The sequence below is a fragment of the Eumetopias jubatus genome, unplaced genomic scaffold, assembly GCF_037043125.1.
Source record: "Eumetopias jubatus isolate StellerSeaLion01/CBP00866 unplaced genomic scaffold, mEumJub1_p1.0 scaffold_11, whole genome shotgun sequence".
Classification (NCBI taxonomy): Eukaryota; Metazoa; Chordata; class Mammalia; order Carnivora; family Otariidae; genus Eumetopias; species Eumetopias jubatus.
The window spans coordinates 58654302-58675568 of NW_028274817.1; the positions used below are offsets into that span (position 1 = coordinate 58654302).

General features: G+C 34.8%; 1 protein-coding gene across 1 annotated transcript; it reads right to left on the reverse strand.

Annotated features, from left to right (window-relative positions):
* Positions 1 to 1440: 1440 nt before the first annotated feature.
* CYLC1 (cylicin 1) lies at positions 1441 to 10111 on the reverse strand. Its single transcript, XM_088028557.1, has 5 exons — positions 10086 to 10111; positions 6919 to 6959; positions 5333 to 5451; positions 2367 to 3959; positions 1441 to 1506 (listed from the first exon to the last, which is right to left on the reverse strand). Exons 1-5 carry the CDS (start codon positions 10109 to 10111, stop codon positions 1441 to 1443), a joined length of 1845 nt encoding a protein of 614 aa, XP_087884683.1.
* Between the last annotated feature and the right edge of the window lie 11156 nt (positions 10112 to 21267).

Genomic DNA, 21267 nt, shown 5'->3' on the forward strand with positions numbered 1-21267 from the left:
CTAGATAATGTAGGCATTGAAAACCAAGGTAAGAAGTTTGCGTTTTATTCTGAATGTAATGGAGAACTACTGGAGTGTTTTGAAGCAGGAGAGACTAGAGATAGCAAGACTACTTAGAAACTCTTGCAGTATTTCAAGAAAGATAATGATTGAAACTCTTAAAGTCGTAGTAGTTGAGATGCAGAGACATGGACAGATTCAGGATATATTTTGGAGGTAAGCTAAAGAAGTTTTACTGATTGATCATATGTGGGGGATGAGGAAATGGATGGAATCACAGATGATATCCAGGTTTTAAAAGATCAAATGGGTATTTACTAAGATGGAAAAGACTGGGGAGGTATAGATTTTGGAATGGTTTGAGAGTTGTTATGTTACTTTTGAGATGCCTAGTAGACTTCACACTGAAAACTTCAAGTAGGTGGTTAGATAAAGGAATTTGCACTTCAATGGAAAAATCAGAGCTAAGCATATTAATTTTGAAGTAATTAAAACATAGATGATATTTAAAGCCATTGGATTAGATGGATTTACCAAGAGAGGGTTGTAGATAGAAAAGGTCAGGAATCAAGTCTTAGGTCATTGCAACATCAAAGATGAGGAAGAGGGGCGGGGATACAATAAAGGTGGCAGAAACTACCAGTAAGTAGGAAGAAAACATTATAGTAGAGTCCTAGAAATCAAGTGAAGTACATATTTTTAGAAGGAGGGAGAGGTTATTTTAAATGATGTTGGATTGTAGAATAAGATGAGAGAGGAGAAAGAAATGGATGTGGCCACAAGAAGGTATTTAGTAAATCTTGAAAAGAGCAGTTTCAGTAGAGTGATAGAGATGGAAAAGCCTGACTATATGGTAGCTATGCATATGGAAGCTTATTAAAGAGACTTTGTTTGAATGTAAAAAAGCTCATAACTTACCCTGAAAGGTTTTCTTTTATAATTAAAATCAATCCATGTCCTCAACCTGTTTTCTTATATTTTACTTATTTTTTTCATAAACACTTCTCATGGAAAATAATCCAGCTACTTGGGGGTCTTTCTTTTCCTTTGCCTTAAAATTTATCCACCAATACATTTTTATTTCTTGTAAAGCTTGCTGCCCTAATGGCTACTCACCCATTGATTCAGCCTCTAAGACTTACCATTTAGCAACGAAGTCATTAATCAGTTTTGGACTTAAAGTCCAGACTTTCTGACAGAAGTGGAAAAAAAAAGATATCTAAATAAAAATAGAAAAATATATGAAGAGAAAAATGGGTATATATATATACATAAAATTTTATTATAAACCAAGGATAGAAAAAACTTGGAATAAAAAGTAAAGGGAGATCCCTATGAGATTAGAAGAGGAAGTAGAAGCCCCTTGAGAAGAAATCAGCCTAAGAGAACAGGGAGGAAGAGGGGGAAGGGAGGAATTTAATTAACATGAGAAGCTCAAGGTTAAGACTCAGCAATATCTACAGAAGCTCTGAATTTAGCAGAACACAGGGCATCAGCCCTGTCATGCTGAGAATTGACAATAAACACTGTGTGAAAGCAGAGGACACAGAGGTTGATGCTCAGAAACCATGCAAATGAATTATGTCACAACCAAAGATCAGAAAGAGCCAGTAAGGGTGGAGAAGATGGGGAACAGGAGCCCCTACATTCAAATTGAGATGTCTACCTAAGCTTCCCCTTATAGCCAGATTTTGGAGGAAGGGGGATGAAAAAGGAGATCCTCTGGAGAAAAGAAAAAAAAACAAATTTACAGAGCATTTACTCTCCAAGAAAGCAAATTAACCTGAAAGAGACTGTTATAAACCAGAAGGGATCTAGTTACCCCTGACAAGTTAACTTATTTCCCTGATTATCAGTAAGAATGATGACTTATAAAGAATTTTAGTTCAGCTATAGATTAAATAATTTAATTTGCATATTTGAATCCTTCTATGTTATGTTTTTACTGTACTATGTCTGGATTTTGGTTGAGTTTTTACTATATTCAGCAACTTCTTAGGAAATGTCTTTCTATCTCATTAAAATCTGCCCCTATAGAAGTTTCAGTCAATTTTCATTTTTTTATTCCTTCTTAAGAACATTTAACCACTCTTGTAATTGTATTCTCTTTACAAATAATTTTAAATGTTTTCTTAAGTCACAAGCCTGTTCTCTGTTTCAGTCTAAATATTATTCTTAACTTTTTGACATTTGTTTTTCACTCAACTCTTTTGAGTCCTTTTGAATTATTCTTTCTTATCTGTTAGTCCCTAACTTGTCAATATTTCAGTAGAACTGAACTACTCTTAAGGAAAATATAAATTCAACCTTTTAAAATATTTTTCATTTTTAGTCGATTTTTTCCCTAAAAAACACAGTAAACATACCAAAGGAGCATATCTTGGTTTTAGAGGTGCAGGGGGCATCTTGCACCGACAGAGACGTTTGATCTTGGGTGATGGTAGCAAAGGCTCACAAGGAGGTAGTGGTGGTCTTTCTCTTGATGGAGGGACTCTACCTGTACCTGCTTTTTTTCCTTTTTCTTTGAATGTAGTCTTTTTGGATGACATTTTGAATTCTCTCTTTAGTTCCAGTGCTTCCTTCTTTGAATCGGTAGATGTGGCATCTGATTCATCAGCAACTCTCTTTTTAGCCCCAAGTTTATATAGTGACTCTTCAGATTCAGCATCTGAAATTTTGAATGTCTCAGGCTTCCTTGAGTCTTTCTTGGAAGATTCATCAGATTCTGAATCAGTAGACTCTATGCCCTTCTTTGCATCCTGTTTCTTGGCATCTTTCTTTGAATCTTTCTTTGTCTTCTTTGAATCATACTTATCCTTCTTTGACTCCCAATCAGATTCAGTTTCAGTAGACTCTTCAGACTTCATTGCAAACTTATTTTTGTCATCTTTCTTTGAATTTCTCTTATACTTTTTTTCATCTTTTTTATCCTTTTTGGAATCCCATTCAGATTCAGAATCAGCATCAGTAGACACTACGTCCTTCTTGGCATCCTTTTTCTTGTCATCTTTTTTTGAATCTTTCTTATCCTTCTTTTCATCTTTCTTCCAATTCTTTGTCTCCAATTCAGACTCAGTTTCGGTATCAGTAGACACTTCATCCTTCTTTGTATCCTTTTTATTGTCACTTTTCTTTGCATCTTTCTTAGCCTTCTTTGAATCTTTCTTTGCATCCTTTGAGTCTGCAGATTCTGCATCGGTAGTCTCTGTGTCTTTTTTTGCATCCTTCTTCTCTTTCTTTGGACCTTTCTTATCTTTCTTTGCATCTTTTGAGTCTACAGATTCAGCATCAGAGCTATTCTTTGCATCCTTTTTTGTGTCCTTTGAAGGCTTCTTTGAATTATTCTGAGAGTAATTCTTTAACCACATATCACATTTCATAGATTCAGCACCAGACTCCTCTAAATACAGTATGAAATCCATATTTGAACTATTTTTTGAACAAGTCTGTGATCTGGCATCAGAATTGTTCTTTGAGTCTTTAGAATCCTTCTTTGCACATATGAATTTGTTATCTGTCTCCATGGAATTCTTCGAATCTCTCTTATCTTTTTTTGGATACATCGAGACTGCTTTAAAATCACTGGATTCTGGGTTTATTTCTAATTTGGACTTTGAATCCTTAGATAGTTCACTTTTACGTGATAATTTTGATGGAGTTTTATCTGCTTTATTTCCTCTTTTAAGTTTCTCATCATTTACCATTTTAGATTCTGTAGTTATTTCATGTGGGCCTTTGTTTTTCTTGGAATTTCTCTGCAAAGTTCTTCCTTTTTTGTCATCTTTGGACTTTTTAGATTCTCCATATTCTGTACAGGCTTTAAGAGTATAAGGATTTCTGAATGGAGCCTGTCTCCTGACAGTTAAATAAACAGATGGCCTTTGGGAAATTTTTTTTAAAGAATGCCTTATCCTTATATAATCTGGCTTCTGAACTTCTAATTTTTTTTTGTCGTGTCTCTGAAAAGATCAGTTAGAATAATGATAAACGTTTTTAAATAAGTTATAACATTTTAATATTGAAACATGAAAATTGTCTATTTTTTCATTAACCATCTACTTAAAATGGAAAAAAAATAGTTTCAACATTCTATGTGTGTTCTGTATGTGAGATAACTCCATATTAGAAACCAAATGACTTTAAACCTTAGGATTTTCTCAATGGCTTATATAGAGATTGGAGCAAGCCTACAGTGATCCATGAAATTTAAGGGCCCATCCTCACCATTGATAGTGGGTTCCTTTTCAATCCCTATATGGGAGAGATCTTTTGAATCATTTTGTGCAACTTTCATTCCCAAGTTAACTCAGAAGTAACCTGATGCCCTTGTAGTTTGTCGTGACGATTCTTGTGATAACTGTAGGCTTCAGGCCTTGGTCTGATTTTTACTCCTGCTTTCAACATCTCTGATCAAATCAAGAGCCCGAGAGCCCTAATGTGAATTATTTCTCAAAACAAGGACATAAAATGAAACAAATATCCGATCCTATTAATTTGTGTAGCGGTAGTAAAATTTTTTTAAGTCTCAACCCCAAATCTGTCAAATCTAGACACATATACTAATTTTGCACTTATCTTTTATAGTCCTTTAACTATTCAGTAGGGACATCACCAGTCAATGAAATGGCCTTATAGAATTAAAGGAGGACCATGAAGAGAAGCATGAAACTTGGATCATTACAGATGTAATGAATGACACTTGAATAAATGCATTGACTTAACTCTGCTTTGGGTGATGCTTTTAAAACACATTTTGATATTACAATGGGTGATATCAGATTTCATTTAAATCACAGTAGTTAAAATAACACAAAGAGTAGGAGTGGAAAATAGAGAAAGATTTGATGTTTCCTTTCAAACATCTCCATCATCTTCTCTATTTGTAAGCTAGTTTTTCCTTTTCCTTATTAATAAGATAATGGCACTTAATAACAGAGGTAGAGAATTTGAATGTCCCAGTATCTAGTATCCCGAGTGCCAGATTAAAGAAAATGGAGAGGCCCTGAAACCTCATAAACATTGGCTCATATTCTAAGATTCAGTTTAGATGTTTTTGCAAATGGTAACCATTTCCTGAGAGATCCCACTAGTTGCAGCATTAGGTTCTGTAGCTTACATAGCCTAATAGCTATATAATGCCTTTGAAAAGGAGCATTATGTATAAATAAAAGTTTATCTGAAACAGATGGGGGTAATCTGTTGTACAGGGAATTATAAACTTAAAAATATCTGCTTCCAAAAGGAAGTGAAATTCAAATTACATATTTTTAAATTTATATTTATATATTAAATAATCTTAGATTTAGTTAAAAATGACATTTTCAATACTTACAGGAACTGAGATTTGTGATTGTGAAGGTCTTGATCTCTTTTTTCTACCTGGCTGGAGTGGTTTGGGAAATGTCAAAGTAAAATAATCTTGATTCCATAATTTTCTGCTTGATTCATTGACTAAAATGAGTGCGAACAATGAACAATTTGCAGTTAATAGACTTTTATCAACACTGAAATATTCTTGAGTAAGAAATATATTGTTTCAGATAAGTTATAACTTAAAATATAGCTTTTCCCTCTGGAGTCTATAGTTTATTTACATATCAGTTAGGGAAAATAAAAGCTGATTTCTCCATTTAGGGCTAAATTATGTGTAAGCTTACATTTGCAATTTTATTTTCTAGATTAAACTAGTTTTCACAATTTTCACTTAAATCACAGTAGTTAAAATAATACAAACAGTAGGAATGGAAAACAGAGAAAGATTTGATGTTTCCTTTCAAACATCTCTATTTTGGTTTTTCTTTATGTCATTTTGGTTCTGTGGCAGACAATATGTTTTCTGTAGTCCCCATGAGAGCACAATGCAGAGCATAGTCAGTAAAGTCTCTATTGATTAAATCTAATAATTTATTTTAGTGCTGCTTTGACCTCAATGACATCCAAGCCACAGAAATTAAGGCTACAAACCCAAATCCTGATTTTAGTTCAGGGAACCCTATTTAAAGAATGGCATATACACCTTTGAAGGCATCCAGAATAAAGTGATCAAACTATGTGGAAGCTCTAACATCAAAAGAAGAAATGATGAGATAACTCAGAATAGTTGTCCTGGAGATAAGGAGACTAATGAGAGATGTGATCACTACATTCAAATATTTAAAGAACTGTTATATGAAAGTGTAGTAGCAATAGTAATAACAGAATAGCTGCAACTGCTAACACTTACATAGTGCTTACTATTTCTCAGACTGTTTTAAGCACATTTAATTTTCACAACAACCCTTTGAATTAGATATAATTTATAATTGCTTCCATTTTATAAATGTACAAAAATGAAGCACTGAGAGAAGTTAAATTGTTTGCTAAAAATCATAAAGTGGAAGAGCTGAGATTCAAAGACAGATAGTTTGGCTCAGAGTCCGTGCTCTTAATCACAATGTTAGAGAATTCTATGTATTTCCTAAGAGGACTAGATCCAGTGGGTAAAAGTTGTATCAGTGCAGGCAGATATCAGCTCAATATATAAGGAGAACTTTCCTTAAGTTGTAGCTCTTCAACAAAATAAAATGTCCACTTTCATCATTTTGACTCTTTTTTCTCTACTTTGAGTTTTATAATTGTGGATTTTAAATAAAAGGAAAACTTATGCAATTAAGGTCGGTTTTTATAATGAGGAAGAACAAACTCTTTCCTTTAAAATAGCTAGTACAAACCCACATCAAGGTCAGAAATATTTTAAACACACACACATTTCAACATACATACACATATACACATACGTATAAGTTTTTTTAAATATTAAGAAAAAAATCAGGGCACTTTATGGTGTATAAAATTGAACTGAAGATACTAGTCCTTTGTCCCTAAAATAATTTTAAATATAATCTAAATAATATTGAACTTTAAAGACTCAATTCTTACTTGATACGGAATTATCATTTGTTCTGATGTTTATTTCTTGCCTGTTAAAAAAAAGTTTCAATTAAATTTGTGCTATAGTTAATAATAACTAATAATAGTAATATGTCAATAATAACATAATATAATTTATAATATGATATAATATAATATACCAGTGAGAATGCCTGGTATCAAAAAGACAAAAAATAAGTGTGAGGATGTGGAGAAAGGAAACACTTGAACATTGTTGCTAGGAATGTAAACTGCTGCACCTACTGTGGAAAACAGCATAGAGGTTCCTCCAAAAACTAAAAATAGAAGTACCATAAGATACAGTAATTCCACTTTTAGATATTTACTTGAGGAAAACAAAAAGATTAATCAAAATAGATATATGAACCATTATGTTTACTGCAGCATTATTTATAATAGCTAAGATATGGAAGCAACCCAACTGTCCATCCATAGATGAATGGCTAAAGAAGATGTAGTATATATATAATGGAATATTACTCAACCATAAAAAAAATTAAATCTTGCCATTTGCAGCAACATGGATGGACCTAGAAGGTAATATGCAAAGTAAAATAAGTCAGATATATAAAAATCATATAGCAAATAAAAAATGCTATGTGATTTTACTTATATGTGGAATCAAGAAAAAAAAACAATGAATAAACAAAAATAGAAACAGACTCTTAAGTACAGAGAACAAGCTGGTGGTTGCCAGAGGGGAAGAGAGTGGCAGGATGAACAAAATAAGTAAAGAGGATTAAGAGGTACAAAATTTCCATTTTAAATAAATAACAGGGATGAGATATATAGCACAGGGAATATAGTCAATAATATTTTAATAATGTACTATACTGACAGATGATAACTGCACTTATTGTGGTGAGCACTACATAATATATAGAATTGTTAAATCACTATGTTCTACACCTAAAACTAGTATAATATTGTATGTCAACTATATTTCAATAAAAAAGTAACATAAATTTTAAAACATGCCAAAATACTATATTTCCTATGTATTATTCGATATTGTAATAAATAAACAGAGTTTGCATTATAAACATTGATAAACATATAATAAAAATACTTTAAATTTGTACTATGGGTAAAAATAATAATAATATTGTTAATAAGGCTTCAATTGTAACACATTGAGGATTTTTTAGTGTAGTTGATACAATTTTACATTAGTTTCAGTTGTACAACATAGTGATTTCACAAGTTTATTTATTTATTTATTTTTTTAAAGTATGGTATTTTTTTAAAGATTTTATTTATTTATTTGACAGAGAGAGAGACAGTGAGAGAGGGAACACAAGCAGGCAGAGTGGAAGAGGGAGAAGCAGGCTTCCCGCCGAGCAGGGAGCCCAATGCGGGGCTCGATCCCAGGAAGCTGGGATCATGACCTGAGCCGAAAGCAGAAGCTTAACAACTGAGCCACCCAGGCGCCCCTGTGATTTCACAAGTTTATACATTATGTTATGTTCACAAGTGTAGCCGTCATCTGTTCCAATACATTACTTTTACAATATAACTATTATCCTTATGCTATCTATGCCTTTTATTACCATGACTGTCAACTATCAGTTCCCTGTATTTATAGGTCTGATTCTGCTTTTTGTTTGTGAATTTATTTTTTGAGATTCCACATATAAGTGAAATTATATGGCATTTGACTCTCAGCCTGATTTATTTCAATTAGCATAACCCATGCTGTCTAAAATGGCAAGATCTCATCCTTTCTTAGGGTTGCATAATATTCCAGTCCGTGTGTGTGTGTGTGTGTGTGTGTGTGTGTGTGTGTGTGTGTGTGTGTATCATCTCTATCTATCATCTATCTATCATCTATCATCTATCTATTTATCTATCTATCTATCCACCTATCTATCATCTATCAATCTATCATCTATCATCATCATCTATCTATCATCTATCATCATCTATCTATCTACCTAGTCTTGACTTAGGGGACATATCTAGAAAAATTTTGCTCCGGTTGATGTCAGAGAAATTATTGTCTGTGTTTTCTTCTAGGATTTTTATGCTTTCAGGTCTCACATTTAGGTCTAATCCATTACGAGTTTATTTTTGTGTTTGCCGTTAATAAGTGGTCCAATAACATTCTTTTACATTTAGCTGTCCAGTATTTCCAGCACTATTTATTGAAGAGACTGTCTTTTGCTTATTGTATATTTCTGCCCTTTTTGTTATTTCTGGGCTCTCTATTTTTTCCATTGATATATATCTATTTATGTGTCAATACCATATTGTTTTGATTACTAAAACTTTGTGGTATTTCTTGAAATCTGAAATTGTATTATCTCTAGCTTTGTTATTTTTTTCTCAAGATTGTTTTGGCTATTTGGAGTCTTTTATAGTTCCATACAAATTTTAGTATTATTTGTTCTACTACCGTGAAAAATGTTGGCATTTTGATAGGGATTTCCTTAATCTGTAGATTACTTTGGGTAGTGTGGACATTTTAACAATATTGGTTCTTCCATCCATTAGCATAAAATATCTTTCAATTTGTGTCATCTTCATTATCTTTCATCAATGTTTTATGGATTTCAGAGTATAGTCTTTCACCTCCTTGATTAAGTTTATTCATAGATATTTTATAATTTTGGGTGAAAATGTAAATTATGCTTTTTTTAAATATCTCTTCCTACTACTTTGTTATTAGTGTTTAGAAATGTTACTGATTTTTGGGTATTTTGTATCCTGCAACTTTACTGAACACATTTATCAGTTCTAGTAGTTTTTTGATGGAATCTTTCAGATTTTTATTCTATATTCATGTCATTTCCAAATAGTGAGAGTTTAACGTCTTTACCAGTATGAATGCCTCTTATTTCTTTTTCTTGTCTGATTGCTGTGGATAACACTTCAATACTATGCTAAATAAAAGTAGTGAAGGTAAACATCTATGTCTAATTTCTGATCTTAGAGCAAAAGCTGTTGGTTTTCACCTTTCAGTATGATGTTAGCTGTGCATTTTTCACATATGGCTTTTATTATGTTGAGATATGTTCCCTCTAAACCCACCTTGTTGAGAGTTTTTATCATGAATGTATGTCGTACTTTGTCAAATGCATTTTTTTGCATCTATTGAAATGATCATATGATTTTTTTCCTTTGTTTTGTTGATGTGGTATATTATGTTGATTGACTTACAAATATTGGACCACCCTTGCATACCCAAAATAAATCCCATTTGGTTGTGGTGAATGATCTTTTTATGTATTTTTTAATGCAGTTTGCTAATATTTTGGTGGGAATTTTTGCTTCTGTGTTCACTAGGTAAATAGACCTGCAGTTTTCTTTTTGTAAGTGTCTTTGGTTTTGGTATCAGTATAATTCTAGCCTGGTAGAATGTATTTGGATGTTTTCCTCCTTTTTCTATTTTTTTAGAGTATTTTGAGAATAGGTATTAAATTTTCTTCAAAGGTTTGGTATAATTCACCTGTGAAGCCATCTGGCCCAGGACTTTTATTTTTTGGTAGTTTTTTGATTACTGACTCAATTTCACTACTAAAAATTGGTCTGTATGGATTTTCTATTTCTTTCTGATTCGGTTTTAAAAGATTGTTTCTAAGAATTTATCCATGTCTTCTAGGTTGTCTAATTTGTTGATACATAAATTTTTGTAGTATTCAGTTATAATTCTTTGCATTTCTCTTGTGTCACTTGTTACTTCTCTCTAATTTCTTATTTTATTTATTTGGGTCCTTTCTCTCTTTTTTTTCCTCGATGAGTCTGGCTAAGAATTTATCAATTTTGTTTATCTTTTCAAAGAACTAGCTCTTGGTTTCATTGTTTGTTTGTTTGTTTGTTTGTTTAGTTTCTCTGCCATTTATTTCCTCTGACCATTATTATTTCCTTTCTTTTACTCACCTTGGGATTTTTTGTTGTTGTTTTTCTAGTTCCTTTATATGTAAAGTTAAATTGTTTATGTGAGCTTTTTCTTGTCTCTTCAGATAGGCCTGTATCCCAATATATTTCCTACTTTGAAGTGATTGCACTGTGTTGCAAAGATTTTGTGTTTTCATTTTCATTTGTCTCCATTTATTTATTTATATTTTAGTTCTTTGACTGCTTGATTAACTCATTGGTTCTTTACTGTCATGTTGTTTAGTTTCCATGTGTTCATGTTTGTGGTTATTCTAGTCTTTTCTCTTGTGATAGATTTCTAGTTTCATACTGTTGTGATTGGAAAAGATGCATGGTATCATTTCAATTTCTTAAATTTATTGAGGCTTGTTTTGTGTCCTAACATGTGACCTATTCTGGAGAATGTTCCATGCAAACTTGAAAAGAGTGAATATTCTATTGTTTTTGGATGGAATGTTTTGTATATACCTCTTATGTTGATCTTGTCCAAAGTGTCAAGACATTTTTTCTTTGTTGATTTTCTGCCCAGATGATCTATCCATTGATGTAAATGGTTTGTAAAGTCCCTTGCTATCATTGTGTTGCCATCAATTTTTCCCTTTATTTCTTTTAATATTTATGAATTTAGGTAGTCCAGTGTTGGATCTGTAGATATTTATAATTATTACAACCTCCTGTTGGAGTATCATTATGTAATGTATCATTATGCAATGCCTTTCTTTGTCTCTTGTTTTTCTTTTAAGATTTATTTATTTAGGGCGCCTGGGTGGCTCAGTTGGTTAAGCGACTGCCTTCGGCTCAGGTCATGATCCTGGAGTCCCAGGATCGAGTCCCGCATCAGGCTCCCTGCTCGGCGAGGGGCCTGCTTCTCCCTCTAACCCTCCCCACTCTCATGTACTCTCTCTCTCTCATTCTCGAGAGAGAATGAGAGAAAGCACGAGAGGGAAGGGGGTCAGAGGAAGAAGCAGACTCTCCGCTGAGCAGGGAGCCCGATGCGGGACTCGATCCCGGGACTCCAGGATCATGACCTGAGCTGAAGGCAGTCGCTTAACCAACTGAGCCACGCAGGCGCCCCTCTTTTTCTCTTGTTAACAGTCTTTGTTTTAAAGTCTATTTTTCAATAAATAAATAAATAAAATCTATTTTTCTGACTTCACTATTGCTGCCAATTTTTTTTGCTCCATTTGCATAGTATATGATTTTTTTAAATCCCTTCACTTTCAGTCTCTTTATCTGTAGGTCTGAAGTCTATCTCTTGTCAGCAGCATATATAGATTTTATTTTTATCCATTCCGCCATCTTATGTTTTTGGTTAAATAATTTAGGCCATTTACTTTTATTTTATTTTTATTTTTTAAAATATTTTATTTATTTATTTATTTGACAGAGAGAGACAGAACGAGAGAGGGAACACAAGCAGGGGGAGTGAGAGAGGGAGAAGCAGGCTTTCCGCCAAGCAGGGACCCCGATGCATGACTCGATCCCAGGACTTTAGGATCATGACCTGAGCCGAAGGCAGATGCTTAACCGACTGAGCCACCCAGGCACCCCTAGGCCATTGACTTTAAAGTAATTCTTGATATGTACTTATTGTCATTTTGTTAATTGTTTTCTGGTTGTCTTTGTAATTCTTCTTTGTTCCTTTCTTCTTCTCTTGTTCTCTTTCGTTTTATTCCTAGTTTTTATAGTGTTACATTTCCTTCTCTTTGTTTTTTATATATCTATCATAGGTTTTGGGTTTGTTTTTACTATGAGGTTCGTATATAATATCCTATGTAAATAACAATCTATATTAATTGTTTTTTCATTTAAGCTCAAAGATATTTTAAAAAACCAATTTATTTTTCTTTTTTTCTCTTCTTTTTTACTCCTTCCTCCATGTTTTTTATATATGTACATAGTCATATATATAATAGTCATTTATATATTATATATAATCTTTTTTACATTTTTTTGTAATTTTCTTATATCTAGTTAGGGCCATTTTTTTTTTCACTTAAAAAGTCCCTTTATCATTTTTTATATAACTGGTTTAATGGTGATAAACTCTTATTTTTTGTTTGTGAAATTTTTTCTCTCTCCATCAAATCTGAATAACCTTGTCAAGTAGAGTATTCTTGGTTGTAGGCATTTCTTTTCAGGGCTTTGAATATATCATTGCATTCCCTTCTGGCCTGAAAAGATTCTGCTGAAGCCTTATATGTTTTCCCTTGTAGGTAATTTTTTGCTTCTTTCTTACTCCTTTAAGGTTCTGTATCTTTAACTTCTGACATTTTAATTATTTTTATCATGGTGTGGACATCTTTGTGTTCATCTTGTGTGGAATTCTCAGTGCTTCTTGGACTTGGATGTTTATTTCCTTCCTTGTGTTAGGAGATTTTTCAGTAATATCTCTTCCAATATTTTTCTATCCCTTTCTTTTCTTCTTCTGGGGATTCTATAATGTGAGTATTTGTTCCCTTGATGTTGTCCAAGAGAACCCTTAACCTATCCTCAAATTTCATTTTTGCTTTCTCTTTTTGTCATTCAGTTTGAGCATTTTACATCACCTTGTCTTCCAGATCATTGGTACATTCTTGTATATCTGCTGATCTGCTGCTGATTCCATCTAGTGTGTTTTTTTTTTTTAATTTCAGTTATCATATTCTTTAAATATGATTGCTTCTTTCTCATATTTTTTGTTTGTCTTTATTGAAGGTCTCATTGAGTTATTCTACTCTTTTCTCCAGCCCATTATCTTTACAATCATTACTTTAAAATCTTTATCAGGCATATTGCTTATGCCTGTTTCATTTAGTTGTCTTTAAGAGGTTTTTTTTTTCCTTTTTTTTGGAGAACATTCCTCTGTCTCTCCATTTTGCTTGACTTTCTGTGCTTATTTCTATGGATTAGGTGGAACAGCTACTTCTAAACTGAAGGAATGGTCTTGTGTATGGTTGTCCCCTATGTAGACTATTTGGTTGGTGACTTTTCCTGCCTGTCTAGAGCTATGGTTGATATGGGTTGGGGTCTTGGGCTTTCCATGTAGTGGAAACCCTGTCAGGACAACGAAAAGTGAAATGGACACAGGGAGGGTTTTTACAGCATTCTATGCACTGAAGGAACACTAGCAGGACAACTAAAGCTGAAATGTGTGTAAATCACAGTGTTTGGGGGCTCTCTATGTTGGAGGTGCCTTGACAGGGTGGCTGAAGCTGATGTAGTATGCAGTCAGGAGGTCCCTGATCTCTTCATGCAGAGGGTGCCCTGGCAGGATAGCTGAAACTAACGTGGGTACAAGCTGGGGGCACTCAGATCTCTACACACAGAGGGCATCTTGGATAACTGAAGCAGAAGTGGATGTAAAACAAGTTCTTCCTGGATTCTCTGCACAGAGGGTGCCCTGAGGAGTGGGTGGAGTTGAGATGTACAGGGTAAGAGGTCCTGGGATGCTCTGTGCAGAGGGTATCTTGGGAGGGTTGTTAAAGCTAAAATAGGCATGGGCTGTTGTGATCTTGGGGGTCTCCATGAAAAATGTGTCCTGGCAGGACAGGTGAACCTAAATCAGGTACAATTCTGGGTGTCTTGGCTCTTCACATTGAGGGTGATCTGGCAAAATTGCTGATGCTGAACTGGGTGCAAGTGAAGGTGTCTTAAGGAACTCGGTGCAGTGGTGCCCTGGCCAGGTGGCTGGAGCCAAGGCTGGAATGGATGGCAGTGTTCTGGGGTGCTCCACATAGCATGTGCTTCGGTGGGGTGTCTGAAGCTGATGCCTGCACGAGCCTGCAGTTTCTGGGATGCTTAATGTCAGGAGCACCCTGGGAGGACAGCTAGATCTCAAGCATATGTCAGGCAACATGTTTTGCAACACTCTACACCAGGGGTGCCATAGCAAAACATCTGGGATTGTTCTGGGCTCCTTTGCACTTGTGTCACTTTGAGACAAAGACTTGGGCTCTGGTGAGCACTAAGCAGCAGTGTCCTGGTGTGCACTACCTTGGGGTCACCCTGTGGGACAGCTTGGTATGGCCCAGGACTCATTGAGGTGGCAGGCCAGTTAGGGTGCTCAGACTGCACTGGCTTCTGCTTTCAAAGTAAAGGGGGAGTGTAGACTACGTATGTTCACCCCTACCACCCGAGAGCATTCCAGCAGCTCTTCCACCATTTGGCAGAGTTCTCAGGCTGACTCTTTTCTATTATAGTTGCTCATTTGAACTACAGCTTCTTAAAGAAAGAAAAAATAATAATAAAAGAAAAAAGAAAAATTTTAAAGAAGCCAAAAAAGAACAAAAACAAAATGAAAACAGGACAAAAAATGTGGCTTATTTTCCATGCCCTGGCATGACTAGGGCTGTGTGGGCTTGTGTACCTTGAGCTAGCTAAGGTTGTAATCTCACTGTGTGGGACTGGAACTTATTCTAGTCTGGGACTTTAAGGTGGATGGTGAGAGAGCATTTCCACAGCATCTGTGAGCATTGTAAACAGCATCATTTTCCTGTGCCCCAGCTCAACTGAAAGTAGAGTGGGCTTGTGGATCCTGAGCTCACTGGGGTTACAAACTTGCTGTGTCAACTGTACCAACTAGTTATGGTGTCTGGACCCTTCCCTGGTGTGGGCTTTTAAGGTGGAGTGGAAAAATAAACTGTGTTGTTCTCCAGTCCCTCTGACCTGGAGAACATTCTTGTAGCTCCCTTGCCATTTGGTGGAGTTCTAGTGTTCTCTCTTTTATATACTAGTTGCTCTGTTTTTTTTTCTTTTTCTTTTCTTTTCTTTTTTTTTTTTTTTAGCAGTTCTAGATACCACTGATTTTTTTTAAATTTAAATTCAATTTAGTTAACATACAGTATTATTAGTTTCGGGGGTAGAATTTAGTGATTCGTCAGTTGCATATAACACCCAGTGCTCATGATATCAAGTGCCCTCCTTAATGCCCATCACCCAATTACCCCATCTTCTCACCCACCTCCCTTCCAGCAACCCTCATTGTTCCCTATAATGAAGAGTGTCATGGTTTGCTTTCTTCTCTGCTCTTATTTTATCTTTCCTTCACCTTCCCTATGTTCATCTGTTTTGTTTCTTAAATTCCAAATGACTGAAATCATACAGTATTTGTCTTACTATAACTGATTTATTTTGCTTAGCCTAATACCCTCTGATTCCATCTATGTCATTGTAAATAGCAAGATTTGATTCTTTTTGGTGGCTGAGTAATATTCTATTGTATATACAGACCACCTGTTCTTTATCTATTCATCTGTCAATGGACATCTTTTTTTTCATATTTTGGCTATCGTGGATATTGCTGTAATAAGCATTGGGGTTCAAGTGTCCCTTTGAATTACTATTTTTGCATCCTTTGGATAAATACCTAGTAGTGCAATTGCTGGGTCCTATGGTAGTTCTATTTTTAACTTTTTTGAGGAATCTCCATACTGTTTTCCAGAGTGGCTGCTCCAGGTTGCATTCCCACCAACAGTGTAAGAGGGTTCCCTTTCCTTACATCTTCACCAACATCTGCTGTTTCCTGAGTTGCTAACTGTAGCCATTCTGACCAGTGTGAGGTGGTATCTCATTGTGGTTTTGATTTGTATTTCCCTGATCCTGAGAGATGTTGAGCATTTTTTCATGTGTCTGTTAGCCATTTGTATGTCTTCTTTGGAGAAAAATGTCTTTTCATGTCTTCTGCCCATTTCTTGACTGGATTTTTGGTTTTTGGGTATTGAGTTTGATACGTTCTGTATAGATTTTGGATACTAGCCCTTTATCTGATATGTCATTTCTGAATATCTTCTCCCATTCCTTAGGTAACAATCAACAAAACTAAAAGGCAACCTACTAGATACTCTCTTAAAGCAAGGCTTTTTTTTTTTTTCTGTGCCCAAAGGCAGAGGAATCTCTTCTTGGTCCATCACTACTATCCTTCCCCACTGTTGTTCATAGCATCAGGGGAGAGTTCCCATTTTTACTGTGTCTCCATCTCTTCTGTTGTCCTCTTTGCCATTCTCTATATCTTTGTGTGGAAACTGTTCAATCAGCCCTTAGTTTTTCTTCAGGAAGAATTATTTTATAAATAGGTGTAATTTGGTGTTTTCCATGGAGGAGATGAGTTCAGGATGTTCTTACATCACCACCTTGGACTGCAACCATCACTCTGATAAATCTTATGCATTCCCTGACGTCCATTTTCTAAGAATGTCTACCTAAAATTCATATCACAGTTTCCCACCCTTAAATGAAATTATAAAAAACAAAAGTATATTTTTCACCAGAAACTTGAAAAAAATCTACTATGGATCAAAAACTGAAATAAAAACACAAATTTGACAAAATCTCAAGTAATAAAATATTTATAGAATAATATATCAAACCAGCTCCCCCAATCCTCTAGTGAAAATGTCTAGACAAGTAGAAACTCACTTGTTTCTAAGTGTACTAAATAAATTTTATTACAATTTATTTGATGTTTTTGATCAAATAATTTTTTGATGTTCTCAGAACTTAAAATAAAACTACTAATGATATCTGAAAGGGGAACAGATAAGTGTTGATCTGGATTTTGAATTGTTTCTACACACAGGAAAAATTGTTCTATAATATTTTCAATTCAAAAAGTACCCATTGAATTTGGCAAAAATCATGGTGTTTGCTGAGGACACCTATGGTGTAATTTGTTTTAAAAATTTTATATCATTATTAGGTATCAGGGACAATGAGTCGTGACCATTGCTAATTCCAAGATTGTACTTATATACACATATATCCTAGAGCTTGATTTTTTAACTAACTTAAATTATCAAGTTAGTAAATATAACTTTTTATTTTATTCTTATTAGTAACTACTTATTTGACTTGTATTTATATTTGTGTTAAATCTATGTTCATTTCCTAAGTAAAGCTCTAGTATCCAGCATAAAGCCTAGTCCATACTCATCATTAAATTGCTACTGACTTAGGAAATATTTTGGATACACAGATTAATAAAAAATATCTAATCCAGTAGTTCTTAACTAGATGTGAACATCAAAAAAATAAAATGTGAACATGCCTGACAAATGCTCCTAGACCCTTGAAGCAGAATCTCTTGGTGTGGCTTAATGAAGTCTGTATTTTAAAACTCTCTTAGGTGGGGTGCCTGGGTGGTTCAGTTGATTAAGCTTCTGACTCTTGGTTTCAGCTCAAGTCATGATCTCACAATCATGATCTCAAGGCCTGGGGATAAGGGTTGCACTCAGCAGGAGTGTGCTTCAGATTCTCTCTCCCTCTCCCTCCTGCTCACTCTCTTTCTCTCTCAAATAAATAAATAAATAAAATCTTTTAAATAAACTAAAACAAAAATAAAACTCTCCTAGGTGATTCGGATACTTACCTCTGCTTAAGAACCACTGATCTAAGTGATCTTGAAAAGAAACATAGTTTTCTGAAATAATTCAAGCTTGTGGTTTTTTCTAGAAGGCAGTTGATCAGTGATATATTAGTCTGTGTTGAAGCCATATTTATTCACTAGCTAGATGATATTATGGCCTGGGATCTTGGAAATTTAACAGACTGGAGGTTTGACATGCTGACTGGATTGCTACTTTCATAGTTAGGAAAAAGGCTTTTCACCTGCATTGATTTTGACTTTTTTTCCCCTACAGCCTAAAATACTGTTTTTTAACCTTCTTTGATAATAACTCAATATATGTGTGTATAATTCATATTCTTTTGTAATAATATACATTCTAAATTATACATTAAGGTAGAACATATTGAAAGAGGAAATAAAACAAATTGAATCTCTACATCTTATTTCCACACTTCAATGGATTGCCTTGAACAAGCATCTCATTTTGGAGTACACTAGGAGAGGTAATCAGGGAACAGTGAAACAAGGGAAAATTTAGCCCAATATCATAACATGTCTGCTTTATATGGATGTGGTCTCAATCTCAAATTATTGGAAATTCAAATATAGCAAAATGTCTGAATAGTTATCCTCATAAATAGCATATTATTATTTTTTTACTTTATAAATGATTATGTGTATATTTCTTTGGTACACGGGTGGCCCTAACCTATAACGTGACATAAAGAGGGAATGAGTGCTAGAAGCCAGAAGACAGTGGAATGATATTTTTAATTTTCTGAAAGAAAAATTACTGCCAATTTAGGAGTTAAATACAGCAAACAAAAAGTGTGAGAATTTCATTCCCAGCAGAAGAACTAAAATAAATAAAATTGAAGATTCTTCAGGTAGGAGGAGGAAATGACACAAGATGATAGAGTTAATACAAAATTAAATAAAAAGCATAAAAAATAGCAAATATGTGGTTACAGGATATAAATATTAGGCATTTGTAAATAATAATTTGTTGTTTAAAATAAAATAAAAATTTTATGAAAAATAGAATTTATAGTAGTAAAGGTGTGTTGAATAAGTAGAATTAAAGTGTAAGGTGATTGCATTGTCTAGGGAGTGGCAAAAATATTAATTTGTCCTAAACTGTAATAAATCAAAGGATTATGTTGTAATTTCTAGAAAAAACAAAAAAGAATAATAAAAGAATGTATAATTAATAAGATAATACATAGGGAAATATAATTAAAATGATTGATTAATACAAAGGATAACAAGAAGAGAAAATAAAGAGCACAAATGTGGGACAAATAAATAAAAATGAGGTATTAGATTGAAATCCAAATGTAAAATAATTACATTAAATGTAAACGGAGTAAGATAAAAAATTCTGAATATCTGCTATATAACATAGTATGTATAGTTAATGATACTATGTTGTACACTTAAAAATTTGTTAAGAGAGTAGATATGTTAAGTGTACTAACTAAAACATAAAAAGGTATATGGACTAAATACACCACTTAAAAGACAAAAATGTCAGACTTCCAGGGAAGATGGTGGAGTAGGAGGATACTAAGCTCACCTCGTCCCACAGATACAACTAGGTAACACCCACCTCAGTGTAAACAAACCACCAAATGTCCCAAAGATGGGAAGAACAAACTCTCCATAACTAAATATAGAAAAGGAACCACATCAAAGAAAGTAAAAAGAGTAGAGATGCAGTCAAACAGACCTGCAGGATTGTCCTTGGGAGGGAGGGACACTGGGCACAAAAAGAGTAGAGGGCCAGACTCCACCCCAGACACCCAGGCATGGAGGGACCCACATGGGGAAAACAAATCTTCATAACATTTGGCTTTGGAAACCAGAGAGGCCTAATAACCAGTGGGACTTAATATCTGGAACATTAAAAATCAGGGGGTTTAGCTCTAGGAGAGCTAGGAAGGCAGAGTCTCTGCCCTTAAAGATATAGCACAACAAACAACTCTGCTGAGATACAGCAGTTTTGAAAATGCTTAGGCTGTACAACAAGGACATTTATTTACTAATCTCAGAGCATGTGCTGGAGGGGCAGGGACCTTTGGGGAACTTCACCAAGAACAAAAGAGCTGGCAGATACCACCTCCTTCCCCCACACCCCAAACTAGATACAAGGGAAATAGCAGAAACCAGCACAGTACACACATTTTCCCCCTTGCTTGCTAAGAGTCTACCATAGCCCTGTGTGCTCCTGTGGAAACGTCCTCACCATCCAAACCTCAGCAGGAGTTTTCCCAGGTAGCTGCAGGCCCCCTTCAGGTCCCAAGCAGCAGAAGTGTGCAGAACTTGCTGGCACTGTGCTTCCTGACCCCATGTTCTCCTGTGGACTTGCTCTCTCCAATATACCCTTGGCCACAGCCCCTCCAAAGCAGTGTCACAAGCCTTGCAGTGCGCAAGAAGCCCCAATAGGAGACAGCACAACTCCAAAGTGACTCTTGGCCTTTTGAGAGGGGAATATAACTACACATAACAGTCCAACAGTGACCCAAGAAATGGGCTGAGGGCAGACATCAGGTCTGACTGCAGGCCCTGCCCACCAGTGAAGGCTTCTCAGGGGATAATATAGGAAAAGTGCCGTGCAGTACAGTGCTACTAAATCTCTGGCAAATGCATGGTCTGACTCAACTCAAGGACAAGGCAGACCTACAGTGGCTCATTAACAGCACAGACACTAAATACTTCCCACCACAGGCAAAGAGAGCAATTGTTGATGACTGTACTAAAGGTAAACATGGCACAGCCACAAGAGTGGGGCACATTAAGCAACACAGGAGACACCTCTGAAGCTTCAGGTTCTGATACAGAGGATATTGAATTGCTGGGCACTACAGGACCTCTCATTAATAAGGCCACTACTTTCAAGAGTAAGAGAGGTAGTGGACTTTCTGAAAATATAGGAACAGACCCAGAGAGTTAGACAAAATGTGGAGACAGAGAAATATGTCCCAAATGAAGGAACAGCAAGAAAGCTAAACAAAATAGAGATAAGTAATATCAGTGATAGAAGAATTTAAAATAATGGTCACAAAGATATTCACTACTTTTTAGTAAAGAATGGAAGACCTCAATAATACCCTCAGCACAGAGAAAGAAAACATAAA